Source organism: Pituophis catenifer, unplaced genomic scaffold (genome assembly GCF_029215685.1).
Source record: "Pituophis catenifer annectens isolate HBS135680 unplaced genomic scaffold, rPitCat1.0.hap2 SCAF_2, whole genome shotgun sequence".
Lineage (NCBI taxonomy): Eukaryota > Metazoa > Chordata > Lepidosauria > Squamata > Colubridae > Pituophis > Pituophis catenifer.
Window position 1 is genome coordinate 200,275,456 of NW_027256882.1, and position 18,927 is coordinate 200,294,382.

The following is an 18,927-nucleotide window of genomic DNA, read 5'->3' on the forward strand; positions in this document are numbered from 1 at the left end:
CAGTCATTTGGTAATTAGTTATTTAGGTAATTATCTAGTTTGGTAATGAAACATCTGCAAGGAAACAACCAAGCTCAAGGACTCCACAGCAATTTCACTTAATTTTACACTGCAATATGTGGGTGTTTTTCACTTTTCTTGGAGGGAGGGGAAGGAGCCCCCTTCAAGGGCATTCCTGGAAACCACCTGGATAAAATCTAATAAGGTGGTCCTTGGTGCTCTCTGAACTTGCTTTATTTCTTGAAAATGTTTCATTACCCTAACTAGGTAACATTACCAGTGCTCAATCCAATTCAATCAGTGCTCAATCAATCCCAAAAAATCCAATACATTTCTTCTCAGCAATCAGAAGTCTGACAACAGGACTCAAACAAGGACAAAGCAATATTAAAGAATATCAACTTTTTGAAACATTCCGTTGCAGATCTCAAATTAGCCCATGGGGGGGAGGGGTAAATATATATTTTAATAGCACAGCCAAGCAAGGAAGAGGCTGCTGAACTCAGCATATATAAAAGGTTTCAGACAGGGGTGAAATCCAGCAGGTTCTGACAGGTTCTGGAGAACCGGTAGCAGAAATTTTGAGTAGTTTAGACAACCAGCAAATACCACCTCTGGCTGGTCCCAGAGTGGGGTGGGAATGGGGATTTTGCAGTATCCTTCCCCTGGAGTAGGGTGGGAATGGAGATTTTGTAGTATCCTTCCCCTGCCATGCCCACCAAGCCACGCCCACCAAGCCACACCATGCCCACCACACCCACCAAGCCACACCCGCAGAACCGGTTGTAAAAAAAATTTGGATTTCACCACTGGTTTCAGGCCATCTCAAACACAATACTTTTTAACATGCTACAATTGTTACTACTAATCCATTTTATATGTAATCTGCATCTACCTAAGCACCCTTGTTTTCCTTCTCCCCTACTTCACCCCAATTTAAATGGTGTGAGACAGGGGTGGTGTTCAGCCGGTTCGGAATGGTTCGGGCGAACCGGTAGTTCCGGCGATCAGTTGTGAGCAAACTGGTTCGTTCCAACAATCAGCTGGGCCCACCTGCCCACCCCTGCGCTATACCGACCTATATTTCCTTTGCTTGAAACCCAGCTGATAGGCGCAGCAGAGCGGATTGCTGTGCCTCAGCTGTTTTACTCACCGGGGTTGCAGTAGAAGGTAAGTTTTAGAGCTTTTTTGAAATGTACTGCGCACACATGGAGCGAAGTGAGTGCTCAGCAAATTGGTTGTTACACCGGTTGAATCCCACCACTGATACCGCTACATTAGATGAGCTTTGTAATAAAACTTGTTGATCTGAGAGGTGCTATCAGACTCATTCTAATTTCCTACACACACACACACACACACACACACACACACACACACACACAGACACACACCGCCTCACCTGTCCTGCATTCCACAAATATACTTTGGAGAGCTAGGGATGTTGCTGCTAAATAGATTTAGAGGATCATGGGGAGTGAAGTGGGGAAGAGTAGAGAAATTCACATTTGCAATAATGGAATTAATGTCCTTCTTCCAAATGCAATCAGAGATTAATCTGTCTTGGAATTTGCAGTGGAATTCATCTTGCCCCTTAATGACTGAGACCCTGACAAATTTCTGGTACTGAACATATTGGCTCTTAGCTGGTATTCCAAATCAATATTTAGAATCATCATCATGTATCCTCTATGACTCTTCTGTTCAGAGGAATATGATGGATATATTGCAGTGGTGGGATTCAAATAATTTAACAACCGGTTTTCTGCCCTAATCACTGCTGAGTGGGTGTGGCTGGGTGGTCATGTGATTGAGTGGGTGTGGCCAACTCAATGTCACTCACATCTAGGGGCGCCTTGCCTGGCCTCTCCTCTCCTCGTCCCTCCCCTCCCAGCCAGTCCTCGCCTCGTCTTGTATATTATGGTGAAAGAGGAAGCTTTTTCAAAGTCATCTTCCCCTTGATACTAGCCAATAAGATGAGATTTTGCTATCAGAAGACCTAAAGTACATTTCCAAGTATTGTTTATCACCATTCTCTTGGTAAGACTGAATGGAGAGATGTATAAAGAGTAACAGAATTGGAAGGGACCTTGGAGGTTTTCTAGTCCAACCCCTGCTCAAGCATGAAACCCTATACCAGAGGTCAGTAACCTGCAGCTCTGGAGCTGCATGTGGCTCTTTCATCCCTCTGATGTGGCTCCCTGTCACTGGTCAGCACCACAATTTTGAGAGGACCTTCCAGTTGTGGGGGGGAGCACAGCACACCAGGGGGAGACTCTATGGCAAGGGGCAGGTTTTCTGGTCGGCTCCACAATTGATAAGGTTTTCAGTTAGGACAGATAGAGGAAAAAGGACACTGCACTAGGAGGAGACTCTATGGTGGAGAAACCGGACTTCTGGTAAGCTCCAGAATTGAATGGGGGGCTTCTGGTTAGGATCTTTGTGGCTCCCAGTGTTTTCTTTTCTGTGGGAAATGGGTCCAAATGGCTCTTTGAGTGTTTAAAGTTGCCGATCCCTATTATGGACAAATTTCTTCTTAAAAATCTCCAGTGATGGTATACCAGAGGTAGATTTCTGCAGATTCTGACCAGTTCTGGAGAGCTGGTAGTGGAAATTTTGAGTAGTTCGGAGAACCGGTAGTGAAAATTCTGACTGGCTCCACCCCCATCTATTATCTGCCTCCCAAATCCCAGCTGATCGAGAGGAAATGGGGATTTTGCAGTATCTTTCCCCTGCCACGCCCACCAAGACATGCCACACCCACCAAGCCACACCCACAGAACCAGTAGTAAAAATTTTTGAAACCCATCACTGTGGTATACCCACAACTTCTGAAGGCATCCCATTCCTCTGATTAATTGTTCTCACTGTCAGGAAATTTCTTCTTATTTCTAGGTTGGATCTGTTTGATAAATTTCCATCTTACAGATCCGTCTCACAGTTACTTCCAGTTGAGCCACCTGTGCATTTGGTTTTTTTTCTTGCCTAAGTTTAAAATTTTACTTTACTCTCCATTAAATTGCATTTTTGGTGAGAAATGATGTTCTCCAATGGCATTCATAATGATTTTTGCAAAATGCACTAAAGCTTGAAGAATACATTTCTGCTTATACTGATAAAGATTATTCTTTTTGAATATTAAAATATATAGTCAAGCAAATATTTCCAATCCATTGTACTGTAAATGAAAACACATTTAAAAGGCATTTTCAAAACAGTCAGTAGTGGATGTCTTTCCATTCTTTCTCTTTTCTTTTAATTAAATCTTTCTGCTTTATTTTTTTTTTTGGGCCTTATTGCAATATTCCTAAACTTTCGCAGATCCTTCACAAAGTACCACTTCTAATTTAACTGTTTTCATTCTCAGTTTTTCTGAGAACTTTACAGAACTTCCCTTCTCCTTCACTCATCGTTTCTTCCTTTAATGATGTTTGGGTGTACTTGCAAGAAAAGGAAGCATTTAATTTTGGAGGCTCCCGGGTGAGGGCAGCCACCGTATCCAGTTGCGGCTTCATCCCAAGCAATGATCCCAGCACCGGTCCGGTGGTGACCACTGCCTCATCAGCCAGCCAACCAACCTGCCTAGCCCGAGCCCACCAGTCACTCCAGGCCAGTCTCCCGGGGACCAGGCATGAAGGGATGATTGTGCCCAGTCCTGCGTTGCTTGGAAAGGCTGGCAGGCAAGGCTTCTGGGTCCAACAAAGGGGCTGGGGGTGGGACTTCCTCTCTTCCCTCTTTTGGGGAGATTTTTAAACAAAGGGCTGGGAACTTCAAGTGAGGCGTGCGCTGCAGCCTCGGCCAACCTGCTGGCAGCTCTGGGCTAGGCAGCGGTTCAGCTTTCTAGACTGGCTACGACCTTATCTTCCTCCCACAGCTGGTGGTAGAGGGGAAGGTGAGCCAACCAGGGCTGAGGCATCACCACTCGATCCCCCCAACCCGCATCTCATCCCATGCCTGTATTCTCCACAGCTGCTGGGCCTCGCCTGCCAGCAGGTGGGGGTCAACCAGGGAGCACGATGCTATGTCACCCACATCACCTCACTGCCAGCCATCTCTCCCTTGCCCACCCACCGGCCCGCATGCTTTGAGCACGAGCCACTACTGTGAGAATGGTGCAAGCCCTATGGGCTGGAAGGTAAGGCTCACAGTGGCGGCCCACGCTTGGCTGAAGCACTCTGGCTGGTGAGCAGGCAAGAGAGGGGTGGCTGGCAGAGGGGCAATATGAGCAGCATAGCCTCATGCTCCCTGGTCATCCCCGCCCTCCGGCAGGCAAGGCCCAGCAGCTGTGGAGAATCTGGGTGGGGGAGAAATGCAGGCTGGCGGGTAGCCAAGCAGCAACGGCTCAGCCCTGTCTTGCTCGCCTTCCCTGTGCCACCAGCTGCAGGAGGAAGGTAAGGTCACAGGACAAAGAAAGAGGCAGTCATTGGGGAAGAAGCAGGAGAGTGAGTAAGGGGCCTCTGAAGGAGGGGAAACAGAGTGGAGGTAAATGAGCCATTTCGGCAAAGGGTGAGACCGCGGTGGAAACTTTCAGGAGCAAGCGGGGCAGTGGGGGGAGAGGTGTCCCTTTAGAAAGTCGGGAATTGGTGTGTCCCCCAACCCAAGGTGAAGGGCAAGTGGGCGGCATGCGGGTGGAGGCCAAGAGAAAGGCCGGAGCCAGGGACTGGCACGTCCTTCGACCAGAGGCAAAGGGCAAGCAGGTGGCAACTTCAGCTCTGAAAATTAGATGCCCTCTAAATATTATCTTGGGTTTGTTAGCCTTAATTCTATTAGAGCATTTGCTATAAAGGACTAGTAAGGAAGAAGGTACCATCTGTGGTTGAAAACAGTCATTCAGCATGTATAGTATGCACTACTATTGCTTCTCCTACAGCTTGGCCCAAATTATTTCAATTCCTGAACTCAAAGAGTGAGGAGGAACCACTACCAGCACACAGAGAAAAGATCCTAAGAGACGACATCTTATGCAGAGAAGTTGATCATGTATATTTCAGTAGAGTTTACTTCTGACTGGTATGCACAGATGCTATTGACCTATTTGAGTTTGGAAATGAAACAGGGTTACAGCTAGTTAGTAGTTGAATGAGAGATTGACCAGGAATCCTAGAGTTGTAAACTAGATCAGAAATTTGAAAAATCACATTTATATATCCAGTAAAGTGTGCTTTTTCAAATCATCCTCTTGGCCTGTCAGAATAGCTTTACTACCTGTGATAAATAAAATAATAGCGATACAGAAATTGAAACATTATCGCACAGGCATAGGAATAAATGAGATGAATTTTTGTTTTGTCCTGTAGAGGAAACATGCCATGAATTAGAATTTTGTGTCTCCTTCTCCTACAACCCTGAGAAATCGTAAAGGGTTAGAGTACATATTTCAAAAAGCCAGCTCTTCTGAATAATGTCCCAAATCAATGGTTGGGTCTGCAGAAGTCTAATGTCATGGTTTTCCTTGAATTCCTCAGCTTCGACAGCTCTTGAACCCTCCTTCTGGGTTGGATCTTTTCAATGCTGGTCTGCCTGATGAAGTCTATTTCTACTCTTGGCTCTTCAAGCCTTGATTCTTCCATGATCAATCTAATCGGTACTTTTCTTCCTAGTGAACATCTGCCAATTTCTCTCTGTATATTTGGCCAAGTGTTGCCAAGAGAAACCCCTTATTTCTTTGCAACCTGGGCTCTCCCTCCTCCCCCTTAGCTGCAGAGAGTGGGCACCTGTCAGCCCTTCAGGATAGCTCAGATTAGGAATCCAATGCTAGGTAAGTCACTACTAATTTTAATGTAAAACTATACAGTAGTACCAGAATCTTGCAAATCTGGGTGCACTTCTCATCTCCTTCCCCTTATTTTCATGAGAACCAGGGAGGTTCTTCTCTGTGACATTCACTCAAGATACATTCCTGCCTCATACTTAGTCTTCTTTTATTTGATCATTATTTTGAGGGATAATGAGCTACGGTACTTTTTCTCCTGTCCCTCAAGGTCACTCCCTTTATCCTCTAGAGCAGGGGTCTCCAACCTTGGCAACTTTAAGGCTTGTGGACTTCAACTCCCAGAATTTCTCAGCAAGCTTTGCTGGCTGAGGAATTCTGGGAGTTGAAGTCCACAAACCTTAAAGTTGCCAAGGTTGGAGACCCCTGCTCTAGAGCACCAAATTGGGCAGAGTGCTATAGGAAGAAAAACATGTATCTTTTCTTTTAATCTTGCTTAATCATGGCTAGGTCTCCTTATTCCAAAGAGATAAACAACCATCCAGTTCATTCTCTTATTCCCTTATCCCTTTTGAGTTGCTTACTTTTCATCTATTTCCCTTTTTCCAGATGATTGCCTGCCTAGACCTTCCACTCTTTCCTCCTCCCACTTCTCCCCCATACGTTTTGCACTTGCAGCATCAAACCTTTAGATTTTTCCTAACTCTGGATTTCATTTCTTTCTTGGCACAAAGCTCTTCTATCCATACACCCTTATTCCATTGGCTCCAACACTTCTAACAGCAAATACCTTATCACTTCTTTTAGTTTATATTGTCTATTTATCTTAGCCTCCCTGAGGTTCCTATGTTTTCTGATTCTTTACAAAGCAGTAATCACAGACCTTTGCAACTAAGTTTTAACTCCCTAACTTCTCTTAGCAAGCTTCTGCCAGTTAGCATCAAGCTTTAAGTGCCTTAATTATTTATCATTTCTAACACAGCCTGCTGGCTTGTATATAAGTGGCACTGAATTCAAAGTGACATGAAGAAAGCTTTTAAAATTGCATTGAAAAGCCTGCAATCTTAGGAACAATGGAGAAGCTGCTCAAGTCTGAAAGGAAGTTTGACCCATTTGTACGCAGCTGCCAACACAAGACCCTCAGTGAGTAACAAGATATGAAACACATATCAAATATATCAATGTAAAAAGCTTAAGACAGATCCAGCCCAAACAAAATATATGGCATCAAGTCCCAATAGCTCTCTGGAAAAGCTTCACATTCAGCTTTTTTTCTGGAAGGTAGACACTGTCAGAGATAAATGAATCATCAACTGGAGATCATTTCAGAGGGCCGGCTCCATCACCAGAAAATAATGCTTCTAGGCTTCAGACCAGCTAACCTCCTGCCTGGAAAAAGCAACCAGATCCACATGTGTAAAATTCAAATTAACTAATTCATTGCAATTCTACTTATAATACAGGAATCTCTCCAGATTGCTTACCTTCTTGTGGAAACAGATAGATAAGATTCCATGGAGTTTGGGGAGCAGGAGGGGTCAGTTCCAGGTCTCTTGCAGCTGTGCAGCGACTCGAGGCTAATTCCCTGCTTGATTCCCTCCTCCTTGCCTTGCTGGCAGTTTCCCAACACCTCCTGAATATGGGGGGGGGGCAACCAGCTGATTTTTCTGGCATGAACAGAGAGGTTGGGGTGACTCTGGGGAGACACCAAGCCATATATGAAGTGGAATCCAATAACTGGACGTACTGTTTTACATTGCTAAATTATGTTTCTATAATCGATTTGGGGCCTTGAGCCAAAAACTGGAGGAAAATGTAAACAAACAATTGTATGGACATCTGCTATCTCTCACATACCTAACTTGTTTCCAAATCTTTCCAAAGAGAATCCTGATTTATGTTGTGGGAACTCTCCCTTGCCTTATTGTAAAGCTATGCCTTTAGCATCTCAACCCCTGTGCACAAATGCTTAGATGAGTGAAAGTTGTGTCCTTTACTCTTCAGTAGTAGATCTTATGCTGAACCTTAGTATCAAGCTAGAAATGAGTGGACTTTCCCCTCTTCCCTTTCTTTTAGGTAGGAATATGTCATGGAAGCTGCTATTAACTGGACAGTCCTACCCATTTATTTATTTTATTTATTTATTTCATCAAGCGTGTATTTTATGACAGATAAGTGTAAACATAATTATAAATACATGAAAAGGATACGGATAAAAGAAAACATTAGGACAGGGATAGTAGGCACGCTGGTGCACTTATGCAGATTCCTTACAGACATCTTAGGAATGGGGTAAGGTCAACAGTAGATAGTCTAAGGTTAAAGTTTTGGGGATTTGGGGAAGAAACTACAGAGTCAGGTAGTGCATTCCAGGCATTGACAACTCTGAAGCCGTATTTTCTGCAGTCTAGTTCGCATCGGTTTACTGATCCAATGAGTTTGTATCTATTGAGTTTGTATCTATTGTGTGCTCTTGTATTGTTTTAGTTGAAGCTGAAGTATTTATTGGCTGGTAGGACATTGTAGAAGATGATTTTATGTACTATGCTTAGGTCAGACCGAAGATGGCGATGTACATTGTGTACATCCTTGAAGAATTCTATATTATTTGACCATTAAATTTACTTTCTGTTTTTCTTCCAAACTGTGTTAATTATACTCTCATTCTCACAATAATCCTGTGAGGTAGGTTAAGAGTCAGTCATTTGCTCAAGGTCATTCCCTGAAACAAATGGGGGTTTCATTTTGATTTGATTCAGTCCTAGTGTATCTGTTCTCTGCTGGTTTTCCTGTTATTCTCTGCTGAGCTTTTCAACTCAAGCAACCTCACCAATGGAGGCAGCAGCTAGTTCTCAAATTCTTCTACTTTGAGGGAAAAGGAAGTGGGGAGTATTATAGCAATGCATCATTGGAACTGCTGATCATTAAAACTGTGTAATTAAGATCATCATCTCTATTGCTAGGAAGAAAGCATATGTATATGTTTATATGTATAACAGGTAGTTCATAGAAAAATAGTTACATTCTTTTTTTGAGGCATTTTCGGGCAGGGGGGGGATACATTCATGATGGATCAATGTTCTTTTTGATATTTCTCCTGTTTACTGTCTTTTACGCTGTAGGCAAATGCCCAAGATTCCCAATTGGCTGTGCCAGGTTGAATGATATTGTGATACACTAATATCACCGATGCTTGAAGATAAAGAAAAGTGGATTGCCTGAAAGGAGTGCAGAAAAGAGAACATGGCCAGTGTTGGCAAGGGAAATTCTAGCCAGAATGCCAAAAGAGGTGCCAACAGAGCATCAAAACAACACAAATGTTCCAGGGATTTCGTTCTCTGCCTCAGCTGTCCTTTCCTCCCTTCTGCTATCTCAGAGGGCAGGAGAGTAGATTTCATTTGCAGCTTCAGTACCCCAACTCCATGGCAGAGGCAAGATGGCCAATTGGTTGACTCATCTCCATGTTGTTGCCAAGGCAATCCGTATGGGCCTTATGCCCATGTTCCTGTTACAAATCCTGTTCATAGGCTAATGAAGGAGATAATGAATGAGCTTATGAGAAGGGAAATTGAGCTCTTCACACCTGGTAAACAGCCCACCCCAAAACAGATGCCTAATGTAAATTAATGGAGCGTCTTTGGTGCTTAATTGTACTAAAGTAATATCACCCCAAATAACCTTAAAAAGGTCTAACATTTCTAGGAAAGAAAATAAGACCTGATGCACTTCATTTCTTTTGTTTCTTTCTCTTTTGGTATGTCCTTTTCTGTTTAGAACCTTTATCAAGATGACAAATTGTTTTAAAGTCTCTCCATTCCTGGAAGCATTGCCAGAATGTGTCATGCCTAGTTAACCCTAACCTAACTGTGTCTCCAGGTACTCAAATAGCTTCATATATGTACATCCATGACATTAAAATTCTGAAAAATAAAGCATTAGAGACTCTTGTTTGAGCCTGGTACTGCCTGTTCAGGAATCCCCAGAACATTGTTAGCTACCTTTTAGAGAAGAAAGTAATGAGATACAGGATAGAATACAGAATAATGGAATTGGAAGGCACCTTGGAGGTCTTTAGTCCAACCTTTAAGTCCAAGACCTTATACCATTTCAGACAAATGGCTGTCTAATCTCTTCTTAAACCCTCCAGTGATGGAGAATACACAGCTTCTGGAGATCATCCTTTCCATTGATTAATTGTTTCACACTGTCAGGAAATTCCTCCTTAGTTCTAGATTGATTCTCTCTTTGATTAGTTTCCATCCATTTCTTCTTGTTCGGCCTTCAGGTGCTTTGGAGAATAGGTTGACTCTTCTCTGTGACAGCCCTTAGATATTGGCAGATTGCTATCATATCACATCTAGTTCTTCTCTTAGCTAGACTAGACATATTCAACTCAGTTCCTTGATCAGATGCTAGATGGGATCAACATTTGCCTTTAGACCGATATGGGGCACGAAGGGGCAGTTTGAGAAATAATGTGGAGCTAACCTTGAGAATAAGGTAAAAGTAAAGGTTCCCCTCGCATATATGTGCTAGTCATTCTCAACTCTAAGGGGTGGTGCTCATCTCCGATTCAAAGCCGAAGAGCCAGCGCTGTCCGAAGACATCTCCATGGTCATGAGGCCTTCATGACTAAATGCCAAAGGCGTACGGAATGCTGTTACCTTCCCACCAAAGGTGGTCCCTATTTTTCTACTTGCATTTTTTACATGCTTTTGAACTGCTAGGTTGGCAGAAGCTGGGACAAGTAACGAGAGCTCACCCCATTATGCGGCACTAGGGATTTGAACCGCTGAACTGCCAACCTTTCGATTGAGAAGCTCAGTGTCTTAGCCACTGAGCCACCACGTCCCTTACAACCTTGAGAATAGTAAAGGGATAAACAATTAGATCTCTCTCTCTCTCTCTCCCTCTCTCTCTCTCTGTGTTTGAGAAAGCCTTCAGAAAGAGGAGAATGTGAGAAAGAAACTCAAAATTACTCTACCTTGATTTTGTTTAGTATAAAACTTGGACAGACTTTTGAAATTCTGTTATTTTTTTCATAGTATAAAGTATGTCTGAAATCCATACCATGCTTTTTTCTTGACTTGTCCTTCCCTTAAGGGCTGACACAGATATTCCTCTTCATTGTTATTTTAGCCAGGGCCCAAGCGAGGAAGAACCAGTGTGAGGGGACTCTGTCAGGAGTTGACAAATGCTATATCACCACCTTCAATAGAAATCATGGCCTTTTTGGTAGAAAAGAGATGGGGGGGGGGGTGTTTGCCCTCCCTTGGACATTGAGTTCCAAAGGCCAGTTGGAATAGAATGGATAATTGAGAAACAATGAGAAATGAAACTTGACAGAGATCTCTTATTTGTAAGCCAATAAAGACAGCAGTTCTGAGCTCATCGAAGGGATCACAAACATGAACAAAATAAAGGCAAGACCCGTAGACTACAAGAGAGAGAGACAGACAGACAGACAGACAGAGACAGACACACACACACATAGAGAGAGAGAGAGAGAGTCAGAGAGAATTTTACATCTGGTCTAAAAATACCTCCACCCAACTTTCAATTATGTTTCAGAGGCTGGAAAACATGCATATACAGTAGGCATTTCAAGCAAAAACAAGTAGAGGTCTCTGAAATCCTCTCTCCCTGTTTTGTCCTCAAAATAACCACAGGCAAATATTCAGGATAAAATTCATTATGTATAGTCATTAATTATTCCTTTTGCTTCATCTCCTTTTTCTTCTGCATAATTATGGTTCATCTCCGTCTCCTTTTCTTGGATGGATTAATTATGGAAACAAACGGCAGCTGGGGATTCAATGACCCTCAATGCATGATATCTTTTCTGCTTAGGATGTTTTTATAAAGGTGTCCATTGGATTTATGATCGCCTAAAAATAACATTACAGGGAGATTGGTGTGAGGTAAAGCAAGACCGGCATTGAGGATCTGCTAAGGCAGTGGCACCTCCTAAATTTCTTTTTCTGTCTTGTTATTGTCCACCTGTTTATTCCTCTGATCTGTCCCTAAGGTCCAGAAATGAATATTAATGCTTATGTAAAAGATGATGGAGTCAGGGAGGAGCCCTGAGAGGACTTCCTCAATGGCTTTTTAAAACCATGTTTCCAGCCCTCATTGAACAAAAGCTCTTTACTGCAATACATCCCCACCAATATCTCCAGGAACCTAACCTGCACAACCAAAAGTATATATGACATTTAGGTCCCATATATAGAAACAATCTAAAGTATCAACCAATGATTAGGAGGCTAAAACATAAGAAGATTGCTTGCCGGAATTGGACATGTCTAGTCTAGTGAAAAGAAGGCCTAGGGGGGACATGAGAGCAGTGTTCCAATATTTGAGGGGCTGCCACAAAGAAGAGGGGGTCAACCTATTCTCCAAAGCACCTGAAACAATGGATGAGAACTAATCAAGGAGAGAAGCAACTTAGAACTAAGGAGAAATTTCTTAACAGTGAGGACAATTAACCAGTGGAACTGCTTGCCTTCAGATGTTGTGGGTGCTCCATCACTGGAAACTTTTAAAAAGAGCCACTTGTCTGAAATAGTATAGGTCTCCTGTTTGAGGAGGGGGTTGGACTGGAAGACCTCTGAGGTCCCTTCCAACTCTGTTATTTTGTTATACTGTATATAAATACCAAAATTCCTATTTTGTCTCCTTATATTTGGATGCTTGTCCTCCTGAACTCAATTGAATTTACTTCCACTTAACCAGGCATAACACTGGGCTGTCAGTTGCAGAGTGGTAGGGAATGGCTTTCAATAATGAGAGTCATTGTTGTGTTTAATTTCAAGATCCACATAAGCTGTGATGAGTTAGTTCAAACTACTACTGGATGGGGGAAAGGGGCTGATCTCTATTGAGCCCTCTTAATACACATAAAAAAAGACTTTTTAAAAAATAATAATTATGTAACATTACTTGTGGTCTTCCCACGTCTCTAGTCTTGGATCCTGATAGTGCTGGTGTCACTCAAGTTAGTGGAAAATTAATAAGAAATCAACAAGGGCATTGAGGGGGAAAACCCATAATATAGTTTGCAAAGAGAAAAATGCAGAAATGGATGCACCTGTCAAACTACGTGCAAGATGAAAGGTAGCCATCAAATAGAGGGAAGAATGCCGGAATCAAAATATGCCTGATCCTGTTTGAACAGTTGCCAATATTGTATACTGAGTCTTGTTGAAAGTTATTGTCTTGCAAGGAATGATCTGATTTTCTTTTGACTGAGTGGGGAGTATTTCCCTCCATAAATTTGCCCTGGGGAAGGAGCAGTGAACTATTTTTAAGCAGAAAAAAAGGTTTCAGGGTTAAAAACCTACACGGAGGATCTCTATTCTGTCCATGGAATTATGTTTCTCTATATCCGTGATGGCGAACCTATGGCACGCGTGCCACAGGTGGCACGTGGAGCCATATCGATGGGCACGCGAGCTCAGCTCCGGCGCACATGCGCGTGCCAACCAGCTGATTTTCTGGCCTTCTGGGCCCACTGGAAGTCGGCAAACAGGCCGTTTCCGGCCTCCGGGGGGCCTCCAGGGGGTGGGGGTGGGGAAGGCCGTTTTCACCCTCCCCAGGTTCCTAGAAAGGAGCCTGGGGAGGGCGAAAAATGGGCCTATCGGGCCCACCAGGCCATCACGTGCCAAAAACGGGAGAAGCACAGGGGGATCACACATACATGCACAGGGGCAGGGCACATAGAATTATGGGTGTGGGCGCACACGTGCGCCCCCCCCCGCACTCCCCCCATTTTTGGCACACGATGGCAAAAAGGTTAGCCATCACAGCTCTATATTAACTCTATTGTTTGTAGGATGGGAGCTACTAAATGCAACAGAAATGAAACATAAGCCTTCAGCTTCAGTGCAGTTACAGTATATTTTTATTGATGTTAGTTTTTTTTTTTTTTTTTTTAATTACAGTTAACTTTTGTAAAGCAGTTTCAAGTCTTTGGAGTGTTTCTTGGGGCCATGCTAAATGCAGTATCTCTATCTATCTATCTATCTATCTATCTATCTATCTATCTATCTATCTCATCTATCTATCCATCCATCCATCCATTAATCCATCCATCCAGCCATCCATCCAACATTTAGGGCAAGAGAGGTCTGAATTAGGTTACATTAGGACCATAATGGAAATATTTGGGCTTCGAGTTGATTTTTAACTCTTTACCCATAGTGACTGCATTCCAAAACTGGATCCTATTGCCTCACATACCTACTATTTCACTGGAAGGAAAGTTTCCACATTCAAGTGAGGAAATGCAACATATCCTATACTTCAGACTGGTCAATGTAATAACCGTATCATTTTGCGGCTGAAGAAGGATGGTTGACTTTTAAAAAAAGTAACCCAGCAGATATTGGAACATGGTTAGGGTACTTGTATATTGTTCTTTTGATTGAGTAATATTATATGTGCAGTTGGTCACTTGATGTCCTCCATGGGTTTTGGACTTCAGTTCCAATCAACCCCAATCAGCATTATTAATGAGGAAAACTTGTGGAAACTGTAGCCCAGGGATGTCAAACTCGATTTCATTGAGGGTCACACCAGGGTTGTGTTTGATTTTGGGGGAACAGGGTGGGCATGGCCAGCTCAACATCACTCATGTCGGGGCACCTGTGGTAGCCTGAGTGCTCTGCCAGTGAAAACGGGCTCCCGAGTTCCATTTTCGGCTGCGATGGCCTCCTGCAACCTTCTGCAAGCAAAAACAGAGCTTGGGAGGACCACTAGCAGCCCTTCAGAGCCCCATTTTTGCTGGCAGAGGCACTATGGGCTGGTCCTGTTTCCAGGGTGGCCCCATGGGCCAGATCTAAGGACCCTGCAGGCCAGATCCAGCCCCTGGGCCTTCAGTTTGACACTCCTTCTGTAGTCTAAACCATCTAGAGAACATTGGTTGTTTTTTATAAAGCAGGGAAAGTTGAAATTCTCATAAGAAGCAATGGAAGCAACTACTTAGGTTACTTATTTCCATGAACAGATCATGTAATCAGGTGGGATTCAGCCAGTTTGGACTGGTTCAGGCGAACCGGTAGTTGGGACCTGTGGGTGGGGTGGGGTGGGATGGGCCCGCCCCTGCCCACCCATCCCTGCCCACCCACCCTGGCGCTATGCCATCCTATTTAGCTGTGTTTTTTAAGCCGTGTGCATGCGTGCAAGCCGCACATGGGAGCAAAGGGCATGTGCAGGCTGTGAGCATGCATGCAAGGTGCACGCGTGAGCAAAGTGAGCGTGCGTGCGTGCTCACATGTTCGGTGCTGGGCAAACCGGTTGTTAATTCATGTGCCGCCCACCTCTGCATGTAATCCCATGATAATATTAGAATAAAATCTCACTAATTTCAGGGGAAGTAGTTAAAGTTGTTGCAATCATAATGTTGATTGCTGAATTTTGAAGCAACTGGCCTTTAATCAAGTGGTTGCATGAATTAATTACTATGAAAAGTATCGAGGGGTTTCTTGGGGCCTTGCTGGGTGTATGTTCTTCCTTTGAAAGGTATAGTTTGTTTATCTGCTAACTTATGGAGATGAATTATCAGTAGCGCCGCTAATCACTTCGACTTAATTTAATAGCTCTCTTTTCTTTTTAAAAAAAAAAGCCATCAAAGGAACATCTGCACTTCACATATTCGAACCAGGAGGATTGCTGAAAAGTGTTGTCCTGATATAATCCTTTAAATCTGTTTGAAATCCCACGTAATTTCTTTTCAGGTTTTTCACTTATTCTCATCACATGTTTTGCTAGCCTGAAGAATGTACCCCTAACCAACTATCCTTTTGCATGTGTATATTGCGTTCCATCATGATTTCCGTACAGTGGCTTAATTAGAATGCAAAGCCAATCAGAAAAGGTGTAGGGACCATTCAGGAAATGCAATTACTTTTGGATCCAACAGACGAATAATTTCATAGAAGATGATCTGACCTCTCCAAGTCATTTTGCTTGTGAAGTGCATCCTTAATGCTGCATAATTGAAATGACACCTCATCGCCGCAGGATATTTTCAAGACTGAGAGTCTGTACATAAGAATCAAAGCTGAAGGCAGGGAATTTGATAAGATTTTTGTTTTGTATTGGTTTTTTTTTTAAAGCCAAAACTCTTTATTCTGGTATTTCTAAAATGAGGTGCAAGCATTTTATTATTTAGCAACTATCGGCATATTCCATTTTCATGATAGAGCTCCATAGATTGGAATGCAACCCTGGCTGGGAGAAGATGATCATAGAGTGGCACACATTTATTCCAAAAAGTGGCATTTAGGCTCAAGGTCACAACATGGTTTTGGTTGTCATGGAGGTGAAAGAATCAGATCCTGTAAGTGTTTCTGGCACCCACATACGGTTCTTGATGGGGAAAGATACCACAGGCAGGTGCCATTTAGAGTCTTTCCTAAATTGGGAAAAGCCTAGACTGGTTCCTGGAACTATTCATTCATTCCATACTCACTGCCCTGGTGGTGCAGTGGTTAGAATGCGGTATTGCAGGATAACTCTGCCCCGTTGCCAGGAGTTCAATCCTGATGAGGCTCAAGGTTAACTCAGCCTTCCATCCTTCCAAGGTCAATAAAATGAGGGCCCAGATTGTGCTGACATTATAAAGCACTTAGAGAGGTCTATAAAGCACTACGGAGTGGTACAGGTAGTCCTTGACTTACAACAGTTTGTTTAGTGACTGTTCAAAGTTAAAACAGCACTGAAAGAAGTAATTTATGATCATTTTTCACAGTTTATTTATGACCATTGCTGTGTCCCAAGATCATGCGATCCCCTTTTGCAACCTTCAGAAAAGCAAAGTGAACGGGGAAGCCAGATTCACTTACAACTGGGTTACTAACCTATCAACTGAAGTGATTCACTTAACAACTGAGGCAAGAAGAGTTGTAAAATGGGGCAAAATTCATTTAACAAATATTTCGCTTATGTGTATGATTGCATAATCTCTAAATACATTATAGCTAGTCCTTGATTTACAACTATACATTTAGTGACTGTTCAAAGTTACATGGCACTTATGACTTGCAGCATCTCCATGGTCACATGATCAAAATTCAGACACTTGGCAACTGATTCATATTTATGACAGTTGCTGTGCCCTAAGATCATGTGATCCCCTTTTGCGACGTCTGAAAAGCAAAGTCAATGGATGAAGCAGGGTTCACTTAACAACCATGTTACAACTGTGGTGAGAAAAGTTGTAAAATGGGGCAAAAAACTCACTTAACTATCTTGCTTAACAACAACAAAAAATTGGGCTCAATGATGGGTTGTAAATGGAGGACTATCATGGGCTTTAAAGATGAATTCTGCATTTCTAATGTTTATGCGGCAGAGCAGGAGAGTCTAAGGGCTTAGCTGGTTTGTAATGTTTCTTTGCTTTAAGGAAAAATTAGCCTGTCTTTCCTCAGCTCTATCATTCACCACCTGGCCTGACATTTAAAACTATTATTTGATTTAAAGGCAGAGTGCAGCATTGGCCAGAATAGGTTCTGGCATGATGTCATCCTCCTTAAAGCAAATGTTGTCATTCAGCCAATAATCCTCTCTGATTATAACAGAATAACAGAATTGGAAGGGACTTTGGAGGTCTTCTAGTCCAGGGGATGGGCAAATGTGGCTCTTTTACAACCTGTGGACTTCAACTCCCAGAATTCCTGAGACGGCTGTCTCAGGAATTCTGGGAGTTGAAGTCCACAGGTTGTAAAAGAGCCACATTTGCCCACCCCTGTTCTAATCCAACTCCCTGCTCAAGCAAGAGACCCTATACCAGGGGTGTCAAACTCACGGCGTGACGGCATCGTCAAGTGACATATCGGAACCTTTGCTAAACTGGGCATGGACATGGCTAATGCATGATGCATCCGGCCCGTGGGCTGGGACTTTGACAGCCGTACCCTATACCCTTTCAGATAAATGACTGTCAAATCTCTTCTTAAAAGTCTCCAGCGATGGAGCACCCATCACTTCTGAAGGCAAGCTGTTCCACTGATTAATTGTTCCATCAGGAAATTTCTCCTAATTTCTATGTTAGTTCTCTGAGTGGTTGGTTTCCTTCCATTGCTTAAAGCCTCTGTTCTTTCTCTCCCCTTTCTGTAGTATGGCATTAAGAAGAAGGAAGAAAGAGAAGCAGAGGCCCAAGCCGCTCTGGAAGCAAATGCAGAAGGCAGCCTGACGCGTCCCAAGAAGGCCATCCCGCCGGGCTGTGGGGACGAGGATGAGGAGGAAGAGGAAAGCATCCTAGATACCGTTATTAAATATCTGCCGGGTCCGCTTCAGGATATGTTTAAGAAGTAAACTGCGACAGACTGCCAGCCTGTCCATGGACAGTAAAGCAATGGATTTCTCATTGACCAATGGGGAATTTAGACTTACCACCACCTCTCACGCCCCTTCCCTTCCCATGCTCTGCTCCAATCCCAGCCATTCCCTTGAGCCCCGCCCTCCCTTCCATTCCTGATTTTGTACATCCTCACTTCTAGGCGATGCCTCCAAAGGGATGGAAAAGATTAATGAGCTGCAGTCTACACAACTTTTTATTCTTCTTATTATTATTCTAAAGCCATAGTTTTACATGTGTTTTTAAACGAAAGGACAGGTGTTTTCTTATACAGAGAAAGGGAGAGGGGCATATTTGGTTTGCCTCTTCCGGAAAGAAGGAAGCTTCAGCCAAAGCGAGCTACAGGTAGCTTCTTCCTGCCCAGGAAAAGTCTAAGAAGGAATTAGGCTGTCCCCAACATCACAGCGTAAGAGAGAGAAATAGCAGAGTGAAGGTAGTCGTTTTTTACTCTTGACAGTCTTTGAAGAAAAAAAACCCATCCTTGTTTCAGTACAAGTAGTCCTCGTTTAGTGACTGCCTTGTTTGGAGACTGTTCACATTTACGACGGTGACAGAAAGGTAGCTTTGTGACCAATCCTCGCATTTATGGTCTTTGCAAGTTTGTAAAGCAAAAAAAAAAAAAAGCTGAAAGAAGATTGTAAGCACAGTTGTGGGTTCATGTAACGACCGCTTTGCTTAACAACAGAATTGTCGGTCCCTATTGCAGTTGCTAACGAGGACTAGCTGTAATTTGTATGATACCTATGAAAACATTTGACTGTGTATGTTCCTTTCCCTTTCTTTTCTTCTTTTCTTCTCCTCCCACCTCGTGATTTTGTTTGCCCTCGTCACATACCGGTACCTTAAAACATATCCT

The 18,927-nt window shown here is 43.2% G+C and overlaps 1 protein-coding gene across 1 annotated transcript in view; it reads left to right on the forward strand.

Moving 5' to 3' along the window:
- CPLX1 (complexin 1) overlaps window positions 1-18,028 on the forward strand; it is a 191,162-nt gene extending 173,134 nt beyond the window's left edge. The window contains exon 3 of the mRNA XM_070935438.1: window positions 17,831-18,028. Within this exon, the coding sequence (XP_070791539.1) occupies window positions 17,831-18,028 (198 nt within the window). The remainder of the gene's footprint in view (window positions 1-17,830) is intronic.
- Window positions 18,029-18,927: the final 899 nt, after the last annotated feature.